Consider the following 22,615-nt stretch of genomic DNA (forward strand, 5'->3'; position numbering starts at 1 on the left):
TTGTTTAACTGAGTCTTTTTACACACTGTGATGACATATTACTGGAACAATTATCATCGTACAAAATAAATACAAAATAATTGTAAATTTATATAAATAAATAAAGTGTACATTGGAGCTGCACCATAATTTTTTTTAAAAGACACTTTTCATCCACACATTGGGCCTCATTCATGAAACACGAGCAGAAGTTTTTTTGTGTAAATCATTCGTAAAGCTGTTCTGACGTAAATTTTCAGATTCATGAAAGTGTTCTTCTTTTCTAAATGTTAGTTGGTACGAAAGAAATGTACACCTGCTCCGTACCATGTGTAAATGGTGTATCACCAAAGCATTTTCAAGCGCCACCAGCTAGCCGTTTTAAGAAGAGCACCTGAGATTTTTTTCAGCTGGCTAAAAACACTTTGGTGTTATTGAATATTTACTTTAGGCATGTGGCCTATTTGCTCAGCTGCAATTCATAGGTGGGGATTATGCTAATTGTGAATTCAATTAGCATAATTGCATTCAAGCGCCCTATTTACAAATGATTGGAATTCATTAACATACACGTTTACTATCAAAACGGTTACGAAGCGTTTGTGAATCCGGAGGAGAGGGTTCGGCAAGGTCAGTTTTACTCACAAATTACTCTGAATTTACTCCTATATTTACAAATGTTTCATGAAAGAGGCCCATTATCTTTATTGATGTTAACTTTCTGTTCCTGCATTCCTCTGTATTTTTACCGTTCAGAAACCGGTTTCTGTAGAAAAATACCAGTTTATTAACTTTTTTAAAACTTTTTCTTTGCCAATAATAAAAATAATAATAATAATAATAAAGTACAGCTTTATTATGCCATTTCACCTGAACGGGCAGGGCACACCCTGTGCCTGAAAAGCCAGGGTGATGGCGTCCACTATCCAGAGGGCCATCCTCTGTGTAGAGACGGCATTCACCTTCTGCCGGCCTCCGAAACAGACAAAGAGCTGATCCTGAAGGTCCTGAAGCTTTGTGTCTGGTCTACGTACCATCTCAAGGCTCAGACGGGATAAAGCAAAAATAGAAAGGCAAGATTAGAGTTTGCAAAAAAGCACAAAGGTGAGCCAGAAGAGTTTTGGAACTGTGTTTATGGATCGATGAGACAAAGATGAACCTTTTATCTAAGTGATGGGAAAGCAAAAATGTGGAGGAAAAAAAGGGAACTGCAATGATCCCAAGCATACAGCCTCATCTGTAAAGCATGATGGAGGTGTTGTCATGGCATCGGCATGCATGGCTGCCTCTGGAACAGGCCCTCTCAACTTTACTGATGACTTGATGTATGATGACAGTAGCAGAATGAATTTGGAAGGGTACAAAACCATCTTGCCTACCAATATTCAAGAAAATGCCACCAGATTCATTGGGAAGTGCTTCATATTGCATCAGGACAATGACCCAAAACACCCTGCCAGTTCAGTCAAGGAGTTTATAAGGGCAAAGAAATAGAAAGTCTTAGATTGCCCAAGTCAATCTCCAGATTTAAATCCGATTGAACATGAATTTCTCCAGCTGAAGAGGAGAGTAAAGGCAGAAACTCCCCAAAACAAGCAACAATTGTAATTGGCTGCATTAAAGGCTGGGAAAAGCATTTCAAAGGATGAGACCAAGAGTCTGGTGATGTCGATGGGTCACAGATTCACTGCTGTGATTGTGTGCAAGGGATCTGCAACTAAATAATAGCTTTTAATCTTTTAGATCTGCCTTATGTTCAACTGTCCCAATACTTATGCTCACATCAATGAGTGGGATGAACTCTAAAAGTGCTGTTCTTTTTATTTGGTAAAACATACAGGTGCATCTCAGAAAATTAGAATATGGTGAAAAAGTTCTTTTTTTTTTTTTCTTGTAACATTTCAAAAAGTGAAACTTTCATATATTTTAGATTCATTACATGTAAAGTAAAACACTTCAAAAGTAGTTCCCCCCCCCCCCCCCCCTTTTTTTGATGATTGTCAAAAATCAGTATCTCAAAATATTTGAATATTTACATATGAGTTTCAATAAATGACCATCCATACAGTATAAATTCTGGGTATCTCTTGTTCTTTGAAACCACAATAATGGGGACTTGGCAATGGTCCAGAAGACAATCATTGACACCCTCCACAAAGAGGGTAAGTCACAGAGGGTCATTACTGAAAGGTGTGGCTGTTCAAGGAGTGCTGTATCAAAGCATATTAAATGCAAAGTTGGCTGGAAGGAAGAAATTGGGTAGGAAAATGTGCACAAGCAACAGGAATGACCGCAAGCTTGAGAATACGGTCAAGCAAAGCTGATTCAAACACTTGGGAGAGATTCACAAGGAGTGAACTGAAGCTGGAGTCAGTGCATCAAGAGTCACCACGCTCAGACATCTTCAGGAAAAGGGCTACCAAACCACTTCTGAAACAGAAACATCGTCAGAAGCATCTTACCTGGGCTAAGGAGAAAAAGAACTGGACTGTTGCTCAGTGGTCCAAAGTCCTCTTTTCACATAAAAGTAAATTTTGCTTTTCATTTGGAAATCAAGGTCTGGAGTCTGGAGGAAGACTGGAGAGGCACAGAATCCAAGCTGCTTGAAGTCCAGTGTGAAGTTTCTGAAGTCGGTGATGATTTGGGGGTGCCTTGACATCTGCTGGTGTTGGTCCATTTTGTTTTATCAAGTCCAAAGTCAATGCAGCCGTCTACCAGGAGATTTTAGAGCACTTTATGCTTCCATCTGCTGACACGCTTTATGGAGAAGCTGATTTCCTTTTCCAGCAGGACTTTAGCACCTGCCCACAGTGCCACTTCCAAGTGCTTTGCTGACCATGATATTACTGTGCTTGATTAGCCAGCCAACATGCCTGACCTGAACCCCATATGGAATCTATGGGATATTTTCAAGAGAAAGATGAGAAACAGTCAATCCAACAATACAGACGAGCTGAAGGCTCAATAGTACCTCAGCAGTGCCACAGGCTGATCGCTTCCATGCCATTCTTCACTGATGCTGGAATTTGTGCTAAAGGAGCCCCGACCAAGTATTGAGTGCATAAATGAACACACTTTAAAGACTTTGAATTGTTCTGTTTTGCAAGTCCTTTTTTGATTGATCTTAGGAAATATTCTAATATTTTGAGATACTGATTTTTGACTTTCATGAGCTGTAAACTCTAATCATCAAAATTAAAACAAAAAAAGTTTTGAAGTGTTTTACTTTACATGTAATGAATCAAAAATATATGAAAGTTTCACTTTTTGAAATACGTTACAAGAAAAAAAAATTTTTTTCACCATATTCTAATTTTCTGAGATGCACCTGTGTTGAAACGTATTCATCTTTTAATCATATTTGCAAATGACTCCACAGCCAACAGAGAAATTGTATCTTTACTGTTCCAATACTTATGGAGGGCACTATATATATATATATATATATATATATATATATATATATATATATATATATAATACAATACAATACCGCATATGGTACTATTGAGCCACTCAAAATTACCGTGACAGCCCTACACCCCAATCACCACTAAAAAAAAAAGAGCAAGTAAGTTCTCTTCAGGGTTGGGCTAAGGCCATAATAACTATAAAACTATATTATTATCCCAAGAAGAATTAATTGTCCTAACTAAATTAATTTATAAAAAAAAGCTAATAAATAAATAATAATAATACAGGGTCTGAAAAACATGCACACATACAACAATGTCTCTTGACATAACTTTCTTCTGACTGCAGTAATTCATCTGTCGTTTTTCCTCTTGTGCATAGTACTAATGAAATGCTTTTTTTGTTTTGTTTTTGCTCTTTTTGCTTCATATCTTTGCCTTTCCATTTACAGGTGAAAGCTGAACGTGGCAGTAAGAAGCTCAGCGCTCTTCAGCAGGCCTCACGCCATGTTAATGAGATGGCTGCTAATGTGGTGGGGTCCACCAAGACCGGGCAGGACCAGATTGTGGATAAGGGTCAGTGTGATGTTACAGGGGCTTTTGGGTCATGCTTCCTCATGCTTTTCTTCAATAAGAAATTGATAGTGATGCTATTTATTCACATTGTTTTGATTTTTCTCTCATTTCCATATTAAGACACCATGGACTTCTCTGGCATGTCTCTAATTAAGCTCAAAAAAGAAGAAATGGAATCACAGGTTTGTTTAGATTTTTTTTTTTCTCGAGGTCACATCACATTAAATTTGGGTAACGTTTTATAATAGCTGCATGCTATGAATCATTAGGTAAGCATTAGTAAATAGTCAGTTCATCCTTTATAAAGCATTATCCCAACATTAATAGTCATTAGTAAGCCGTTTATAAATGCAGTTATAAATGCCTTGTTCTTGATTTATAAGCATATCTATTACAAAGGAGATTTAAAGGCACAGTTATCGTTCTAACAGAAAAAAATACACGCAACATAGAGGGATACAGAACTCAGAAATATTTATTTCAAGATGCAAAAAAAGTGTACAACTGTACACTTGAATTTTTATTTTATTTTTTCTATAAAATTGCAGAGGTTTGTTTTAAAAAAAATTATCAAGTGTACAGTTGTACAGTTTCATTTTTTGCATCTTGAAAAAATATGTCTGTTCTGTATCCCTCTATGTTGTGTTTGTTTAACTTTTCTGTTTCGAAGATGGTAACACTTTAGAATAGGGAACGCTTTAGAATAGGGAACGCTTATTCACTATTAAGTCGTGACGTATTGTCAAGTATGGTGACCCATACTCGAAATTGGTGCTCTGCGTTTAACCCATCCAAGTGCACACACACAGCAGTGAGTAGTGAACAAATGCACACACACACACACACACACACACACACACCCGGAGCAGTGGGCAGCCATTTATGCTGCGGCGCCCGGGGAGCAGTTGGGGGTTCGGTGCCTTGCTCAAGGGCACCTCAGTCGTGGTATTGAGGGTAGAGAGAGCGCTGGACATTCACTCCCCCACCTACAATCCCTGCCGGCCGGGGACTCGAACCCGCAACCTTTTGATTACGAGTCCAATTCTCTAACCATTAGGCCACGACTTCCCCCATGACTTTTAACTATGACTTTTCCTAATTTGCTGCTTATTAATACTTAGTAAGGCCGTGTTCACACTTGGCGTCTTTTTCAAAGCTGCCGGCGTCTTTTACATTATAATCCTATGGAGTAAACCGTGTTTTCAAAAAAGTCCTGAGCGCTTTTTAAAACGCCACCGCCGGTGTCTTTTTCTGCAGCTCAGAGCGTTTTTTCGAGTTGAACAAATTTCAACTTTTCTGAAAAAAACGCCCTACGTCAACCGCCTTTTTGACAGCTGACCAATGACAAGCGAGTAGCGAGATCTGTCGTTTCCATAACAACAAGAAGAAAAATGGAGAAGGTGCCGGTAGATTACTGCTCGTACTAGTTTCGGAGCACAAGGAGCTGTATGATATGAGCACAAAACTCTATCATAATATTGGTTCCTTCCCCGTATAATGTCGTGCACCCACAAACGTCGTTGTGAATCGACATTTTCTTTCCCGTTAACTTCAAAAGCCAACGCAAGAGCCAACTTTTTACTCTTTCTTGACATTTCTGCAGTACACAGCGCTAGGCTACTGTTACAGCTGTTGCTATGACAACAAAAGACGCTCTCAGCTGCTATTTGTAACAGACGCTGCCAGCTTTGTTTTTCATAAAAAAAACGCTCTTGTCAACTTTTTCTAGTCAAAAAAGACACCAAGTGTGAACACGGCCTTAGGTAGTTGTTAATCTTAGGTATTGGGTAGGATTAGGGATGTAGAATAAGGCATTAATATGTGCTTAATTACTACTAATAAATGGCTAATATTCTAGTAATATGCATGCTAATAAGCAGCTAGTTAAGAGATCCTAAAATAAAGTGTTGCCTGGAAGATAAATGAGCCTTTAATTCCCCTTTGTAAATGCTTCACAAGGTATAAATAGTCCTCACTTTAGATGAGCTCACAAAAATCGATGGCTGGCAACTACTAAATGTTTTATAACTATAATCATGATTTAATCATGAATTACAGCAGGAATATGTGTTAATAAAGCATTTATTAACACAGAGCAACTATTATCATGTGTCTAAATAACAAGATAACATTTTCTATGAAGCCCGTATTTATAATACATTATAAGGGTATTCTTAAGGCATTATAATGAATGCATAATGCATTATAAAAAACCTTGTTACAAAATCTCATGAATAATCATAACAATTATAATACATTATAGTACTTACGTATTTGTGGTTATAACTTTTAAGAGTATGGTTATTTATAACACATAATGAACACCATATTAAATCTACTTCATTTATAATGGGCTATATCATAGCTTGCCATTGTTTATTTAAGATCTGCACAGTACCTTACTACATCTCTTGAGTGCATGAATGTTTATATTAGGGATGCAACGGTATGAAAATTTCTTATCACGATTATAGTGACCAAAATTATAACGGTTATCAGTATTATCACGGTATTGTTCAAATGTGCTGGAGATATTCAAAAAGTGCCGACACATAAATCACTTTACCAAGTTTTATATTTAAAAATCAACAAACAACAAATAAAATGACTTTTTGTTTACATAATCACTAAAATAATAACCTGACCAATGATGTTCGGATTTTAAATGACAACTTGACTGACAACAGTTTAATAGCATGTTCAAATAAATAATGTAAATGTTCAAATAAAGCATTGAAAAAGATTCATAAAAAGGTAAACCTCACATTTCAGCCTTTAAATAAAGTAATGGATTAAGTCAATTGACAATTGATTAATAAATTGATTGATTGATTAATAAATTGATTAATAAATAATTATATGTATTTTATCTGCTCAAAGTAATTCTAGATAACTTATCTGAATTGTTTAAATGTGTAGAATCCCCATAAGCTTTTTTTCATCAGTTGGTCAAAATTTACAGCAGGACATGCAAATTTGGTCCGTTTTTGGCCAGACAGAAACTGCACACAGGCTGAATGTAAATATAAGTCTCTGTAAATCCACTCTCTGACAGCAGGTGGCGCTTTATATAGAAAAGCTGAATAACAGCTGTTTTACGTAAACTCCATGGACAAAGCAGTATTGTGATTAAGAACACCTCCTTTAGGTATTACATGGAGCGAAGATGAAAACAAAATGCCATAGAATCATTTCTGAAGACATTCAGAACCTTCAGAGGTAAAACCTCCCAGCTTTTCCGCCCTATTTTCACTCAAAACAAAACTACTGTGCTGTTGTGCGCACGTGAGACTGTTACTTAAAACTGCGCTTTATGCTGGACCGTATTTATTTACCGTGAGTTGTTCAAATCGTGGTAATCGAATACGGTTTTAATGATAATTAAAATATGAAACGGTAATACTAACCGTGGGGAATTTTATCATGATTTATCGTCAAACCGGTAATCGTTACATCCCTAGTTTGTATAAAACTAATTGTATTAGTAGACTTAGGTAGGGTAGGTATAATGTTCACATACTTACAAAGTATCCTATACTCAGTTTGTCTTTTGAGGAACCATCAAAATAAAGTGTTAGCATACAGTATATTCAGCAGACACACTACTAATATTCCCATGACTGTTAGTTGACATGTAGTTGCAGAGTTACTTATCAACAGCTGTCTAAAGGGTGTCATCAACTGATATTACAATAGAAATGGTTCAAAGCAAATGTGTCATATTACACATTCATCTGATCTAATATCTGATCTTATGGCTGTTTGAGAAAAAATATATATTATTGTTATTATTATTACTTATAAGTGGTCTTTGTCTGCTTTCAGTAAAGTAACATAAGTAACGTGGCAAGAGATGAGACTTATAATACATTATAACTATGAGAAATATAATCCATTGTATCTTAAACAGATGGATCGTGTTCATTGTGTTATAAATCATCATACTCTTAAAAGCTATAACCACAAATAAATAACAATTATAATACATTAAAACTGTTCTTATGAAGATTCTTGAGATGATATATAACATATTATAAAGTTATTTATAATGCATTATGCATTCATTATAATGCCTTAAGAATACCTTTATAATGTATTATAAATACAGGCTTCATAGAAAGTGTTACCCTGACAACTTCTAAATAACTGGTTTGTAAATAACGTAATAATTTTAGAAATGATAAATTGATCATTAATAAAGTATGAAAATACTATCATTAAACATTATAGATATGCTCAAGAACAAAACATTTATAGCTGTATTTATAAACTGCTTATAAATAACCTCATAGCCTATTAATGTTGGGACAATGCTTTATAAAGGATGAATTGACTATTTACTAATGCTTAACTAATGATTCATAGAGTGCAATTATTATAAAGTGTTACCTAAATTGGTAAAGTAAACGTATACGTGTATGCATAGCTTGACATACTTTTTCTGTAGTTCATGTTCGGTAATTAAAGGAATGAGTTATATGTATGCTTGGTTAAAATGATGAGTCTTTAAGTTAGATTTAAATTGACAATGTCTACTCCCTGAACAATGCTAAGAAGACTGTTTCAGAGTTTAGGAACTGAATAGGAAAGGATGTATCGTCCAAAGATGATTTTTATACTCTAGGTATTATCAATTGGCCAAGAATTTTAAGACCGCAGTGAACATAATCAAAGTACTGAGAAACTAGACCATTCAAGGCTTTAAAAACGATGTGCAACATTTTACAGTTTCAAGAAATCTGCCTGCTTCTTTTCATTTTAAGATATGATTTTTGTTATAAAGTACTGATTCAAATTAGTAATCAATAATTTATTATTCTACTACTCCGCGCGCCTCCCCTGACATGCTCTCGCGCACCACACAGTGAAGTGCCAACTCTGCTTGCGTTCATTCACGTGATTGGTCGAGATGAGAGGGGATCCCGCCTGGGTTGTGTGATTTACATAGTTTCTGGCAAAAGAACAAGCATAATGTACAGAGACAGATAATAAAAGACTACATTCTGTACACACCTTACTAAGTCATAATATGTGCAGAAAAACAGAAGAGCCCAAAATATTAACATTAAATATCACTGTCTTAATCCATAAGCGCTTTCTACATTCTACTTTCTAAAGCGAGGAAAACGTTCATTTAAACATGTCGCGTTAATATTCTGGCTCACCTGCATGTCTTTTAGCATCACTGTCGTAGTACATTAAACCAGCATTTTAAAATGCTATAAAACTGTTCACAACCTCCTAGGGATTAGATTTTGCTTGTCATTTGTTAACATAAATATAAAAATACAGCGAGTTTGAGACTCGCTGAATGTGACCCACAATCTCTGATTCTCCTCCGTGGCCATGGAAAAAATTATATTTATAATGACAACAATTATACTTTGTCATTTAAAAGTTTCCAACAAAGAAATAGATTGACTTCTGTCAGCATGTTGAACACGCTTTTATGTGGATAATTTAATATGACGGCTGAAGCAGCAGTGAGCGTCCAGTGGGTGACACTGTTTTCACGCTAATCAGATCAACATCGTAAATGAAATTCTACAAAACCTAAGAGTAAAAAAAAATCTAATTATCATGCACTGCGATAAATTAGCTTCTCTTCTCTGCAAACGATACAATGAAGAATGAATAATTGTTTAACTTAAAGGCATAAACAAAAGTTAAGCAGTTATCCCTATAAAGAATTAGAAGTAACCGTGGAAACGGACAGCGTATCCTGCTAATATGACAGCACCTTCCCGAGATGCAACGCGGAGTGAAAAGAATGTGACGTAACTCCTCATTCTCTATAGGTAGATGTGATCAGCTGAGAGTCAGCTAATGCAAGCTTGACTCACGTGACCTGCCAGAACTAATGCTATGCTTAATTTTTGTCAACATAATAAGCTTAGTATTCAAGTATAACTATTTGTTAAGCCAACATATTAATAATGAATAACATTAAAGTCCTTTGTTATTTCCATATGAGCGATTTCCTTGATGTAATTCCGACTGAAGCATATAATACATGATTCCCTTATTTAGGAATGATAGAAAAGCGGCTAATATTTGTCATTAAGTAATACCACTGTTTATAATGAACATTTCCTCTGCTTTTAAGAATCACCAGCTGCCACTGCTTGAAAGTGCTGCAAAAGTACTTGAAGTTTACTCTTAAATATTTGTATGAAACTTTATGAACTGTATAAAAACTCTTACACCCCGGTAGTTTGGCACATTTGTGAATGCTATTGTTGGAGAAGTTCCTGAAACCAAGCAGTAGTTCAGTGGGTAATCTTGATATAGTGCATATAATGTTAACCTATGTTTTTATTTTCTCTCCCAGGTGAAGGTCCTAGAGCTTGAAAACATGTTGGATAATGAACGTCTGCGTTTGGGTGAACTCAGGAAGAAACACTATGATATAGCAGGTGTCCCTCTAGAGCAACTTGCTCAGGACAACGGTCTGAGAGCCTCTCCACATGTGACTGCTGCCCCGTCTTCTCCCAAACCCACTCTAATGAAGAAACCAGCTCTTGCACAAAAACCCAACATCCCACCCAAAAGCACGGTAACACTTTTTTGTAAATGTTGCACTCTTTTCCATTTGTTTACAGTCACTTATTGACTTTGAGGTCTTTTCACATGTTACTGGGAGATGTCGCTGCTAACATGATTAGTATGTAGTATTAGTACTATAAGTGGAAAAAAAAAATATCAAACAGCATCAATCATTACCAGTGTTGGGGAAAGTTACTTTTAAACGTAATGCATTACAATATTGCGTTACTCCCTAAAAAAGTAACTAATTACGTTACTTAATTACTTTTTATGGAAAGTAATGCGTTCAGTTACTTTGTAAATCTGGGAAGGGCTTGCTTGTTTGTTTTTAATAATAAAAGTTCTATTTTTTGGCAAACAAAAGCCCTTTCACACCAAAAGTGAAATGAATAAGCCTCAGGCTATAGGTCTGCACCGGACTGTTTTTTTTTTTTTTAAGTCTGTGTAAAGAGAATTCTGAGAATTGTTTCTAAACACGTTACAAATGTTAGAAATGTATTGCTGAAACACATTACAAAGACTCTGAACTATGTAGTACTGAATTGTGGAGTTAAACCGTTAAACAGTTTTTCACCAATTCGGTGTTCAGGATTTTTTGGGCGGGGCTAAAACAGTGGCTGGATGATGCAATGGAGCCACCGCCCTTGTCTTTTTGAATGTCTGTGATGTTAGATATACAGATTCTAGGCTGGGGCGGTTCTAGGGTGAATGGATACCCGGGTCTTAGCCCAGAGACTAAGATGTAGCAGAATACATACAATTTAAAAACATGGAGCATTCATAATTCGCATCTAAAAACGTGAGCTGTACCCAGGCCCGGCTCCACGGGGGGGCCAGGGTGGGCCTGGCCCACCCAATCAGAAGCTTGGCCCACCCTGGCCCCACACATAACAGCCAATCACAAAATTGTTCAATATTCAATTGAGGTTCATGTATTTTTTCTTTTTCGTTTTCTTACGGCCCACACAGCCACATATATGCTAAGACTGTATTTTCGCGCATCAGGGAGCTGCTATCAATATGCGTGGAATTTAAATCCTATTGAATGAGGCTCGAGCCTTTCACTTTCAATTTGGCGATCACGCGTGTACAGTGCTCTGTGTAAAGGGAGAACATCTTACAAGATTAGATATTTGTCAATGTCCTTACTCCCGTGAAGTAGCAGAAGTTAAGTGAAAATGTGCAAATGACCCATATTGGGGTGAATTAAATGCAAGTCTTAAATGTCACTGTTTATAATACAAGGCGTTCATCCTTTCAAAAAAAAAAATGGGAGCATAAAAAAAGTAGCCTATACCCACTTCTCCAGGCAACACTACACCACTACTCCTTACTCTCCACCCGTGATCAGTCAAATCGGACTGCAACAAGACTTGTTGTGTTGGATGCAGGGTTTTCAAGTCCAAGGTTGTTGTTTTTTTCCCCTGCTAAATTGGGCTACTTTTATTAAACTCCTGCCGTGGGTTAAAGGCTTGAAATATTGAATATAGGCCTAAATTAAACTTCACTTAAATGTTTGTATTGAAATATTTTTCATTCTACCATTCTACCATAAAAATATTCTGGATGTTAAGTTTTGTGAAGGAGGGCCACTGGTAGGAAGCCTTTGAGTGTTTATGAAGCATAACAGTGACTGTAAAATATGTATTTTAGGTATGGAAATGAGTTTTGATATTTGGGATTACTTTGTGCTGCTTTTCACTGGCTATTTTGTCACCTGGCAACCCTGTTGTAGAGTAGATGCTTTCAGTTTAGAATTGTAGTGTACATTTTCGTAACAAAAAAATTAATTACACTTCCAATGCAATTTTCCAAAATATGATTTTGGTCATTTAAGATAGTTGTTATCTGATATATGTTCAGTTGTTCATTTTGTGGTAAGTTTGATTTTAGCTAGTAATTTGATGCTATAAAAACGGGACGTGTCGTTAAGGTTATATTCCGTACCAACGCGTTCACGCGATATATTCGCTCTTTGTTCACCTGCTATCCGCTTAGAATAATTTTCTACCCGACCGTTCCTGCTTTTATTTGTCTAGTCAAGACACAAAATGCATTTAACATTTTGCTTTCAACAGCAGATAGTTTGTACAAAAATTGTAGTTAATTATTTTTATTAGTTTTTTCAAGATACAATTCTGCATGTCAACACAATAGGAAAAAGTTGTGCAGAGAAAACAAAACGTATGTTGTACAAAAATTGTAGCCTATTTGTAATTTTTATTCATCTTGTCAAAATACAAAATTCGTTTAACATTTTGCAGTTAACAGTAGGAAAATTGTTGCAGAGAAATATAAATTAAATACGACATCTGTCATGACATCAAAATATGAACAAAACCAAGTTGAACGTCCTTCAAGCACAGCGCATCCACTCTTTGCTCCATCCTTTTTCTGCTCGTTCATTGATCGAAAACCTGTCTGTTCTGTCTGAGGGCATATATTTACCACCAGTACAGCCTGCTCTGAGGACCGTTATGCTGCACACAGACCCCGCAAATAAAATGCATGACGCAAAAAGCAGCGGTCCATGCGTGCATAACAGTCCTGAGTGCAGGCTGTACCGGTGGTCAATAAGAATAAAGCGCAGAATCTATGCTGTTCTGAGAATAAGTCAGGAACGGGATATTGTTAGACCGCCCGCTCCCGTTCAAATTACACCACTGTAATTTGTTACAACACTGATCATTACAACACTGTTACAAAAAACCAAAACACTGATCATTACAGGCATTCTACTTTATGAAAGAGTTCCAAATTTGTTGGTCATTTATTTGCATTACACTTCCAATCATGGCCACATAGCTCACCATGTCAAAACAACTAAGATTTCTTTTCTTTTTTTAAATGTCCAAAAATGTATTATCTGTGGAAAGTACACTCTTGTTCTCTCACTCACACACACACACACACAGTTTTGCCATTTAGAAGCTTTATTGCTTCAATATTAACTAGCCACTGCAATATGTACCAATTAATACAGCCAGGTCCATAAATATTGGGACATCGACACAATTCTAACATTTTTGGCTCTATACACCACCACAATGGATTTCACATGAAACGAACAAGATGTGCTTTAACTGCAGACTGTCAGCTTTAATTTGAGGGTATTTACATCCAAATCAGGTGAACGGTGTAGGAATTACAACAGCTTGCATATGTGCCTCCCACTTGTTAAGGGACCAAAAGTAATGGGACAATTGGCTTCTCAGCTGTTCCATGGCCAGGTGTGTGTTATTCCCTCATTATCCCAATTACAATGAGCAGATAAAAGAGCCCAGAGTTCATTTCAAGTGTGCTATTTGCATTTGGAATCTGTTGCTGTCAACTGTCAAGATGAGATCCAAAGAGCTGTCACTATCAGTGAAGCAAGCCATCATTAGGCTGAAAAAACAAAACAAACCCATCAGAGAGATAGCAAAAACATTAGGCGTGGCCAAAACAACTGTTTGGAACATTCTTAAAAAGAAGGAACGCACCGGTGAGCTCAGCAAGACCAAAAGACCCGGAAGACCACGGAAAACAACTGTGGTGGATGACCGAAGAATTCTTTCCCTGGTGAAGAAAACACCCTTCACAACAGTTGGCCAGATCAAGAACACTCTCCAGGAGGTAGGTGTATGTGTGTCAAAGTCAACAATCAAGAGAAGACTTCACCAGAGTGAATACAGAGGGTTCACCACAAGATGTAAACCATTGGTGAGCCTCAAAAACAGGAAGGCCAGATTAGAGTTTGCCAAACGACATCTAAAAAAGCCTTCACAGTTCTGGAACAACATCCTATGGACAGATGAGACCAAGATCAACTTGTACCAGAGTGATGGGAAGAGAAGAGTATGGCATACCACCTCATCAGTGAAGCATGGTGGTGGTTGTGTCATGGCGTGGGCATGTATGGCTGCCAGTGGAACTGGTTCTCTTGTATTTATTGATGATGTGACTGCTGACAAAAGCAGCAGGATGAATTCTGAAGTGTTTCGGGCAATATTATCTGCTCATATTCAGCCAAATGCTTCAGAACTCACTGGACGGCGCTTCACAGTGCAGATGGACAATGACCCAAAGCATACTGCAAAAGCAACCAAAGAGTTTTTGAAAGGGAAGAAGTGGACTGTTATGCAATGGCCAAGTCAATCACCTGACCTGAATCCGATTGAGCATGCATTTCACTTGCTGAAGACAAAACTGAAGGGAAAATGCCCCAAGAACAAGCAGGAACTGAAGACGGTTGCAGTAGAGGCCTGGCAGAGCATCACCAGGGATGAAACCCAGCGTCTGGTGATGTCTATGCGTTCCAGACTTCAGGCTGTAATTGACTGCAAAGGATTTGCAACCAAGTATTAAAAAGTGAAAGTTTGATTTATGACTATTATTCTGTCCCATTAGTTTTGGTCCCTTAACAAGTGGGAGGCACATATGCAAACTGTTGTAATTCCTACACCGTTCACCTGATTTGGATGTAAATACCCTCAAATTAAAGCTGACAGTCTGCAGTTAAAGCACATCTTCTTCGTTTCATTTGAAATCCATTGTGGTGGTGTATAGAGCCAAAAATGTTAGAATTGTGTCAATGTCCCAATATTTATGGACCTGACTATAGCTTCTGTAGAGCTGATACTGCCCAACACTGATAGCCAGGGGAGACACGGGTAATACCACACATAACACACAAAACTTTATTCCAATTTTTTTGTCTGACACACAAAACCAGTTAGCAACAAGTCTTATCTTATAATCCAATAATGTATTATTTTAGCTGTGAATTTTTCAGTGCTCAGATTTAGTACTGTACTTCATTCCTACTTCACTTAGACTTCATCCGAACTTTGCCTGAATTGGATTCCATTCTGCACTTTGTCTGACCAGCACAAACAACAAGTGTTATTATACCAAAGAAAATAACTATGGAAAATTACTGCTTCACAACATTGTCCTGTGACAATAAAAACTGAAATGAAGCCATTCTCTTATCTTTACCTTGTGAACACAAATATCCCTTGAAACAACAGAAAAGTAAAGGACATAAAAAGCACTACAAAAGGAAAATCGGTAACACTTTAGAATAAGGTTCCATTTATTAACATTAGTAAACATGAACTAAGAATGAACAATACTTCTACAGCATTTATTAATCTTAGTTAGTTAATTTCAGCATTTACTGATGCATTATTAAATTCACAAGTTGTGTTTAACATTAATGTAGTGTGAACTAACATGAGTAAACAATGAACAACTGTATTTTCATTAACATTAACAAAGTTTAATAAATAGTGTAATAAATGCATTGTTTATGTTAGTTAATACATTAACTACTGTTAATAAATGGAACCTTATTCTAAAGTGTTACCGGAAAGTCATATACAATATAAAATGTTATTAAAATTACATTAATAAATTATTAAATAATATATAAATAATAAAAATAAAGAAAGATACACAACACACATATATGGTCAAAAATTAATTGCACACTCAATAACTATTGATATTTTCTATTTTTATTTTATTTTCTGTTATTGTGTATTTCTGGTCGGACAAAAGTACACATTAAATATATGTATTACTATCTACTAAAGCTTTCTGTTCTTTTCTTACAGTTGAGGTGAGCACATCTGGATGAAGATATTTGAAGACTCGCTGAATCTCAAATCCTCATGCATCCAAAACTTTTGTTAAATCTTTCTATCTTTCTTTTTTCCACTTTCTATGTCTGCACACGAAGATATTCCATATCTTCCATGTAAGACCCCTTTGCCTTTTTTCCATTTCAGAGTGCCTTAGAGGCTACAGATTATTTGTATTTTAGATATAGAGCTATAGTACTGGGTGTTCATCATTTGTACAATTTCAAATAATTTTGTTTTTAAATTATACAGATATTTTGTTTTATTTACATTACACAGTACATAATAGGGCAGAATAATGAATAACATCTGGCTTAAAGGGATAATTCACCAAAAATAATGAAAATTCTAACAAACTTAAAAAAAGTGCCTCTACCTACATTTTAGCAAAACTCCAAAAACATATCTATACAGTGATGCGCGGATGGCGGTTAAATCCATGGGCGCTGCGGATAATCTGCGGGTCGGGCAATAAAAAATGCATTCTGATCATTTGCGGGTGGATAAAATAAATCATTAATGATGCATATATTAACTACATTTTCTAAAATATGAATGTGTTTTATGAGGATACTCGCCAGGACGACCATTTTGACGTCATTTTGTGTGTATTTGGCCACTTAAGCGCAACAAGCTTTGCTTGTTTGGTACCGAATGGCTTAAAAATATGTGAAAATAATACATTTTTGTGACGATTTGGCGATTGCCAATTCTGTCAACTGTACCGAAACACGAGCTAAAGTCTTGTATCGCAGCGTGCAGCAGCTCTAGATGCACCGATGTGCAGAGAAGATCAAAGAGAAAGGATGCGGTACAGCTGAATCACTCACGCCATTTTCAAATGACTGATTTGATCTGATGGTTTGTGTGGATTTGTTTTCTCATCTAACCTACACGCTATATTGAATAAATGTTTTGCAGGAATTTCCCTCATATTTAAGTCGAAAGCTGCGGGAATAAGTAATCCGACATTTAGGACCTGATTAAACATAATTCTATTGTACAGAGAATTGTGAAATAGATTTCCATGACTTTTCCAAAAGTTTCTGGGTTTATTTATTTTTCCAAAACTTTCTAGGCCTGGAAATTGCTGTTTTAAAAGTCCATGACTTTTCCAGGTTTTTCATGACTGTATGAACGTTCGGGTGCGGTTATCTAAATCAGACAAAAATATAGGTGCGGGTGGATAATTTATTTGAAGCTGTGGATTTGGGTGACGTTTTAGCTCATCTGCACATCATTACTATACATACAGTTTGCTGTAGTTTCCAGCTGAAATGAACACTAGAGGCATTAAACCAGTGATCAATAAAATATCATATTCACGCAGTTCCTTGCACAAAACTATGTTACTACCTCAAAACACTTTGAAAAGTAGTAATATAGTTAACAATTATAGTTAAGTGAACTATTCCTTTAAGGTAAGAGATAATGTTATTGTAATGGATTTGTTTCCTGTGCATTCACAAACATTATCTTATGGGTAACACTTTGCAATAAGGTTCATTAGTTAAAAACATTAGCAAACATGAACTAAGAATGAACAATACTTATACAGCATTTATTAATCTTAATGTTAATTTCATCATTTAATAATACATTATTAAAATCACAAGTTGTGTTTGTTAACATTTGTTAATGCACTGTGAACTAACGTGAATAAACAATGAACAACTGTATTTTCATTAACATTAACAAAGATTAATAGTGTAATAAATACATTGTTCATTGTTTGTTCATGTTAGTTAATACATTAACTAATGTTATGAAATGACATTTTAAAGTGTTACCATTTTATGTGTGATTCTTATAAAATATATTTAAAATGTACTCCATTTTATGATAAACAAAGGGGTATTACTATGTTGTAAAATAATTCTGCAATGTTGTGCATATCTACCAAGTACTGTATGAGCAGAATATTTAATTGGGATTTTTGCCTTTAAATTAGGGTTTTCCTTAAATTCCTTAAAAAATTGTTACTTTTTTGGTCTTTCTTAAAATGTGTCAGTGTCTTTACGCATCAACATCTATATATTAATAACATATTTTATTCATGTTTGACTCTCCCTTGTGATAAATGTAAAATGAACAATAAATATTTTAAAGAAAAATATTTGAAATGGTCTAAGCTGAATTAAATTACATTTTTGATCATTTATGTACTACAGTACCCTCCACTAATGTTGGCACCCTTGGTAAATATGAGCAAAGGTGACTGTGAAAATAAATCTGCATCGTTTATTGTGGTGGTGGCCAAGAACAAACAGGACAATTGTGGGCAAAAATGGTTAATTTATTCTTCCATCTAAAACAAAAATCAAAAATGATAAATCAAATCCACATGAACAGATATAACATAAGTCCAATCTAACAAACAAACTCATCTGCCCTGCTAACAAAGTAAAAAAAAAAAAAAATACAAACAAATGAAGAACTGGAATCAGCCCAGGTGAACTACAGACTGACTGACTGGGTAGTACTAACAACCTCTAGATATACCCATGTAGCCTCTACCAAACAAACATTAAAGGTAAACAATCAGATAAAACTTTAACAGCTAAACCCCAAATAACAATAATATTCACAACAAAACATACATTTTAACATAATTAACTGACATAATACAACCAGTTACCTAAATCAAAATAAGGAAACTGTTCGAACAAATGAACAAAGAAACAACTAAATGAAATGAAGTAAAGGATCCCCCTCAGAGTTTGAACAATGATGGTACAGTCTAATATCCCCTGGTTAGAGAACTGAAGTCCCGCCTCTCCCTTTGTTTGGTGTTTTGGAAAACGGCCATTCACTCCATGGACCAGAGACTCTAGAATTCAGGAAAAGAATAGGCAAATAGTCTGGTGACGTAGGTCTGCGAGCATTTCTCAATGCCAAGTAAGCAAATTTGCATATTCGGTAGTTCGGACTTCGTGAGTTCGACTCGGGAGTGTGAACTGCCAGGGACGGGCCGACGCAAGTCCGGTAATTCTGCAAAGAGCAGCGTACTTAATAACATCAGTCAGCTCGCCTCGGCTACTGCAATTTTCCTCACTGTACTTACAATAGGATGAAATATGATATCAAACACCACTGCCTCTTTTCGTTTTCATTTAAACATATTAATATAGCCGCGGAAGTTCAGGGAATGTACATTACAATGAAACAAAATATTATATCAAACAGCATTGCCTCTTTTCATTTTCATTTTAACATATAATAGATTAATAGAATAAAGACCAAAGATTACCTGTTGGATTTACCAAAAAGCAAATTATATCACTATACCAGCGAATTATACCGCTACAGAGACATCAGGGCCAGCGGCAAATGTCAGAAGGACTAGCCAAGGTTATGCTCCTCTCAGTGGGATAGATGAGCATTGAGCGCCCGGTGATCGCGTGGAGCTCACGTCTCCGAAAATCGGCGAATCATATTTTCAAATAGGCGCTGTCTTTATAAATAAACCGCAGATTTGATTTTTATATATTCTCATGACACAATAACAGTAATATTAAAAACATTATGCGAAATGGTGGTTGAAATGCAGTGCTGCGTGAACTCAACCAATCAGCATGCTCAGCGCTCAAGTCCCGCCCCCGAAAGTTCTGGACCTTTGAAAAAGTACTACCTCGCGAGCAGGGACTTTCTGAGGGGCAAATGTGTACCCGGAACTTTATTTAGATCCTAGTTCCTGCAGTGGAGTACCGGCCCAAAGTTTCTAGTTCCTGGGTAAAGTTCCTGCGGTGGAAAAGAGGCTTTTGTTCAATAAATTGTTCAGCACTCTTTGCCTTGTGTGTGTTTTTTCATAATGAATAAGGGGATTTAAACTAAAAAATAACTAATTTAACCATTAACCAATAAACAGTAAAGTAAGTTTAAATAAACATAACAAAAATAACCAAATAAAACCGTGGTAGAGGCTAAACATGTGAGGTGGGCTACACACCCGTCACACTCTCCCCAACCTCCAATTCCTCACTCACATGCAGTGCCGATCCTAGCCTTCAGGGGGCCCTACGCAAAACTGGTGTCGGAATTAGTTGGGTTGAAAAAATGGATGAAACCAAAGTCTCTTGAAACGCATAGTCCGTGTTTCTCGAATCGCACTCGCGGAAAGCGTTCGAGAAACAATATCTCTTCTGCGGCTCTTTTTTTTTTTTTTTTTTTTTCGTCTCGAGCCTTTGTCAAGAGACTGTACAACTTTCACGTTACATGATTTGACTGATTTTTACGTAGAGAGGGTGACAGCGCATCGCATTAAAAGAAATTATCATTCATGTTTTCATAACCGCTTGCCAAACTCTAAAACGAAACTAAAATTAAAACATCTTTGAGAGCAAGGGGGCCCCCTGGTGTTTCGGGGGCCCTACGCAGCTTGCGTATTCTGCATATAGGGAGGATCAGCTCTGCTCACATGGCGAGAAAGGAAGTCAGCAGCAAGGTTCTCTTTTCCTGGCCGATGAAGAACTGTAAATTGATAGGGTTGTAGAGACGAGTACCAGCGAGTTATCCTGACATTAGAGTCCTTCATTTTATTCATCCATAAAAGGGCTCGGTGCTCCGTCTCCAAGGTGAAATGTCTGCCCAAGAGATAATATTTAAAAGAGTCCAAAGCCCACTTTACTGCTAAACATTCCTTCTCAATTGTGGAATAACGCATTTCCCTAGGTAACAGTTTGCGGCTAATATAAGCCAGATGATGATGATTCTTCCCTTCTCCTTGAAGTAACACTGCTCCTAGGCCAATTCCTAAAGCATCAGTCTGTAAAACAAATGGTTGATCAAATTTAGGACTGTACAACACTGGGCTTCCCTGTAGTGCTCCCCGAATATCCTGGAAAGCTCCCTGGGCCAGCTCTGTCCATTGAATCTGGTTAGGAGCGTTCTTTTTAATCAGATCTGTCTGGGCAGCTGCTCTAGAAGAAAAATTGGGTACAAATCGACGATACCATCCTGTCAATCCGAGAAAGGACCTCATCTGTTTTTTGGTCTTAGGTAGAGAACAGAACTCCAATGGCTTGCACCTTCCCCACTTGTGGCTGGATGACCCCATTTCCCAGGGCAAAACCCAGGTATTCAGTCTCTTTCTTTGCCAGGGCATTACTAGGATTGATGGTCAATCCTGCTTCTTCAATAAGACCCAACACTGGTCATTGCTGCTCAAGTCCTTGTTTAATGGGCTAATGACCAAACATTTCATTTAAATATCCACTTAATCTTTCATTTTTGGCCACCTTTTTGCTATAGATGACACAGCCTCTATAATTTCTTCAACAAAAAACACGTGGACATCACAACCCTTACAAAAATTAACCATGGTTTTTGTAGTAGAACTGCTTAATTTTCTTTTGTGTGATTTCTGAATGCTTGAGATCATAAAATCAAACATACAACTGTATTACTGCCATAGGTTTGACCTCTATGGTAGGTGTTTTTTGTTTTTTTTACTTCCATAATACTTGAGGGAGTGGGCACAACAATAAAATCCTGCACCCATTTGGCCAGCAGCTTTAACTTTGACAGTTTGTGGTGTGGAGAATTATGCACTGATGGTTGTCATTTTAGTAATGAAGAACATGGCAAACACATCTTACCAGCAAACATACACTCGTTCACATCCTTCTCTCCACTCTCTGAGTCAGAAGTCTCTTAACTCATCCTTTCTAATCATCTTACTACTTGTCCACTTGATCCTATTTCATCTCATCTCCTTCAAGCCATTTCTCCTGCAGTTGTACCTGCACTCACTCCCATCCCTTCACACTGGTGTTTTTCCCTCAGCATTTAGACAGGCTTGTATAACCCCACTACTTAAGAAACCCACTCTTAACCCAACTCTTTTAAAGAACTAGAGACCGGTTTCCCTTCTTCCTTTCATTGCAAAAACTATTGAACCAGTCTGGTTTCAGAAGTGGACATTAAACCGAGACTGCCTTTCTCTCAGTTGTTGAAACCCTAAGACTGGCAAGAGTGGTAAGAAGATCGTGCCCTTTCTTTTGGAACATGCAACACAACTCCTTGCTCAAGCTCTTGTTCTGTCCAGGCTGGACTATTGCAATGCTCTCTTGGCAGGTCTTCCAGACAGTTCTATTAAACCTGTACAATTAATCCAGAACGTGGCAGCAAGATTAATTTTTAATGAGCCAAAAAGAACGCATGTCACACCTCTGTTCATTAATTTGCACTAGCTACCAATAGCTGCTCGCATAAAATTCAAGACATCAATGTTTGCCTACAAAACCACCACTGGCTCGGCACACCTTTACCTAAATTTACTACTTCAGACTTATCTGCCCTCTAGAACAGTGCTTCCCAAACCTGTCCTGGAGGCCCCCCTGCCCTGCACCTTTTGTATGTGTCTCGCTTATCTAACACACCTGATTCCACTCATCAGCTCGTTAGTAGAGACTGCAAGAACTAAATTGGGTGTGTCTGATTAGGGACACATACAAAATGGGCAGGGCAGGGGGT

The 22,615-nt window shown here is 36.9% G+C and overlaps 1 protein-coding gene across 1 annotated transcript in view; it reads left to right on the forward strand.

Annotated features, from left to right (window-relative positions):
* The window catches only part of LOC306869598 (huntingtin-interacting protein 1-related protein-like), a 111,258-nt gene extending 92,718 nt beyond the window's left edge, over positions 1–18,540 (forward strand). The window contains exons 29-32 of the mRNA XM_079416390.1: positions 3,845–3,968; positions 4,089–4,150; positions 10,300–10,524; positions 16,115–18,540. Of these exons, the coding sequence (XP_079272516.1) occupies positions 3,845–3,968; positions 4,089–4,150; positions 10,300–10,524; positions 16,115–16,123 (420 nt within the window). The 3' untranslated portion in view covers positions 16,124–18,540. The remainder of the gene's footprint in view (positions 1–3,844; positions 3,969–4,088; positions 4,151–10,299; positions 10,525–16,114) is intronic.
* Positions 18,541–22,615: the final 4,075 nt, after the last annotated feature.

The sequence above is a fragment of the Barbus barbus genome (genome assembly GCF_936440315.1).
Source record: "Barbus barbus genome assembly, chromosome: 5".
Taxonomy (NCBI): domain Eukaryota; kingdom Metazoa; phylum Chordata; class Actinopteri; order Cypriniformes; family Cyprinidae; genus Barbus; species Barbus barbus.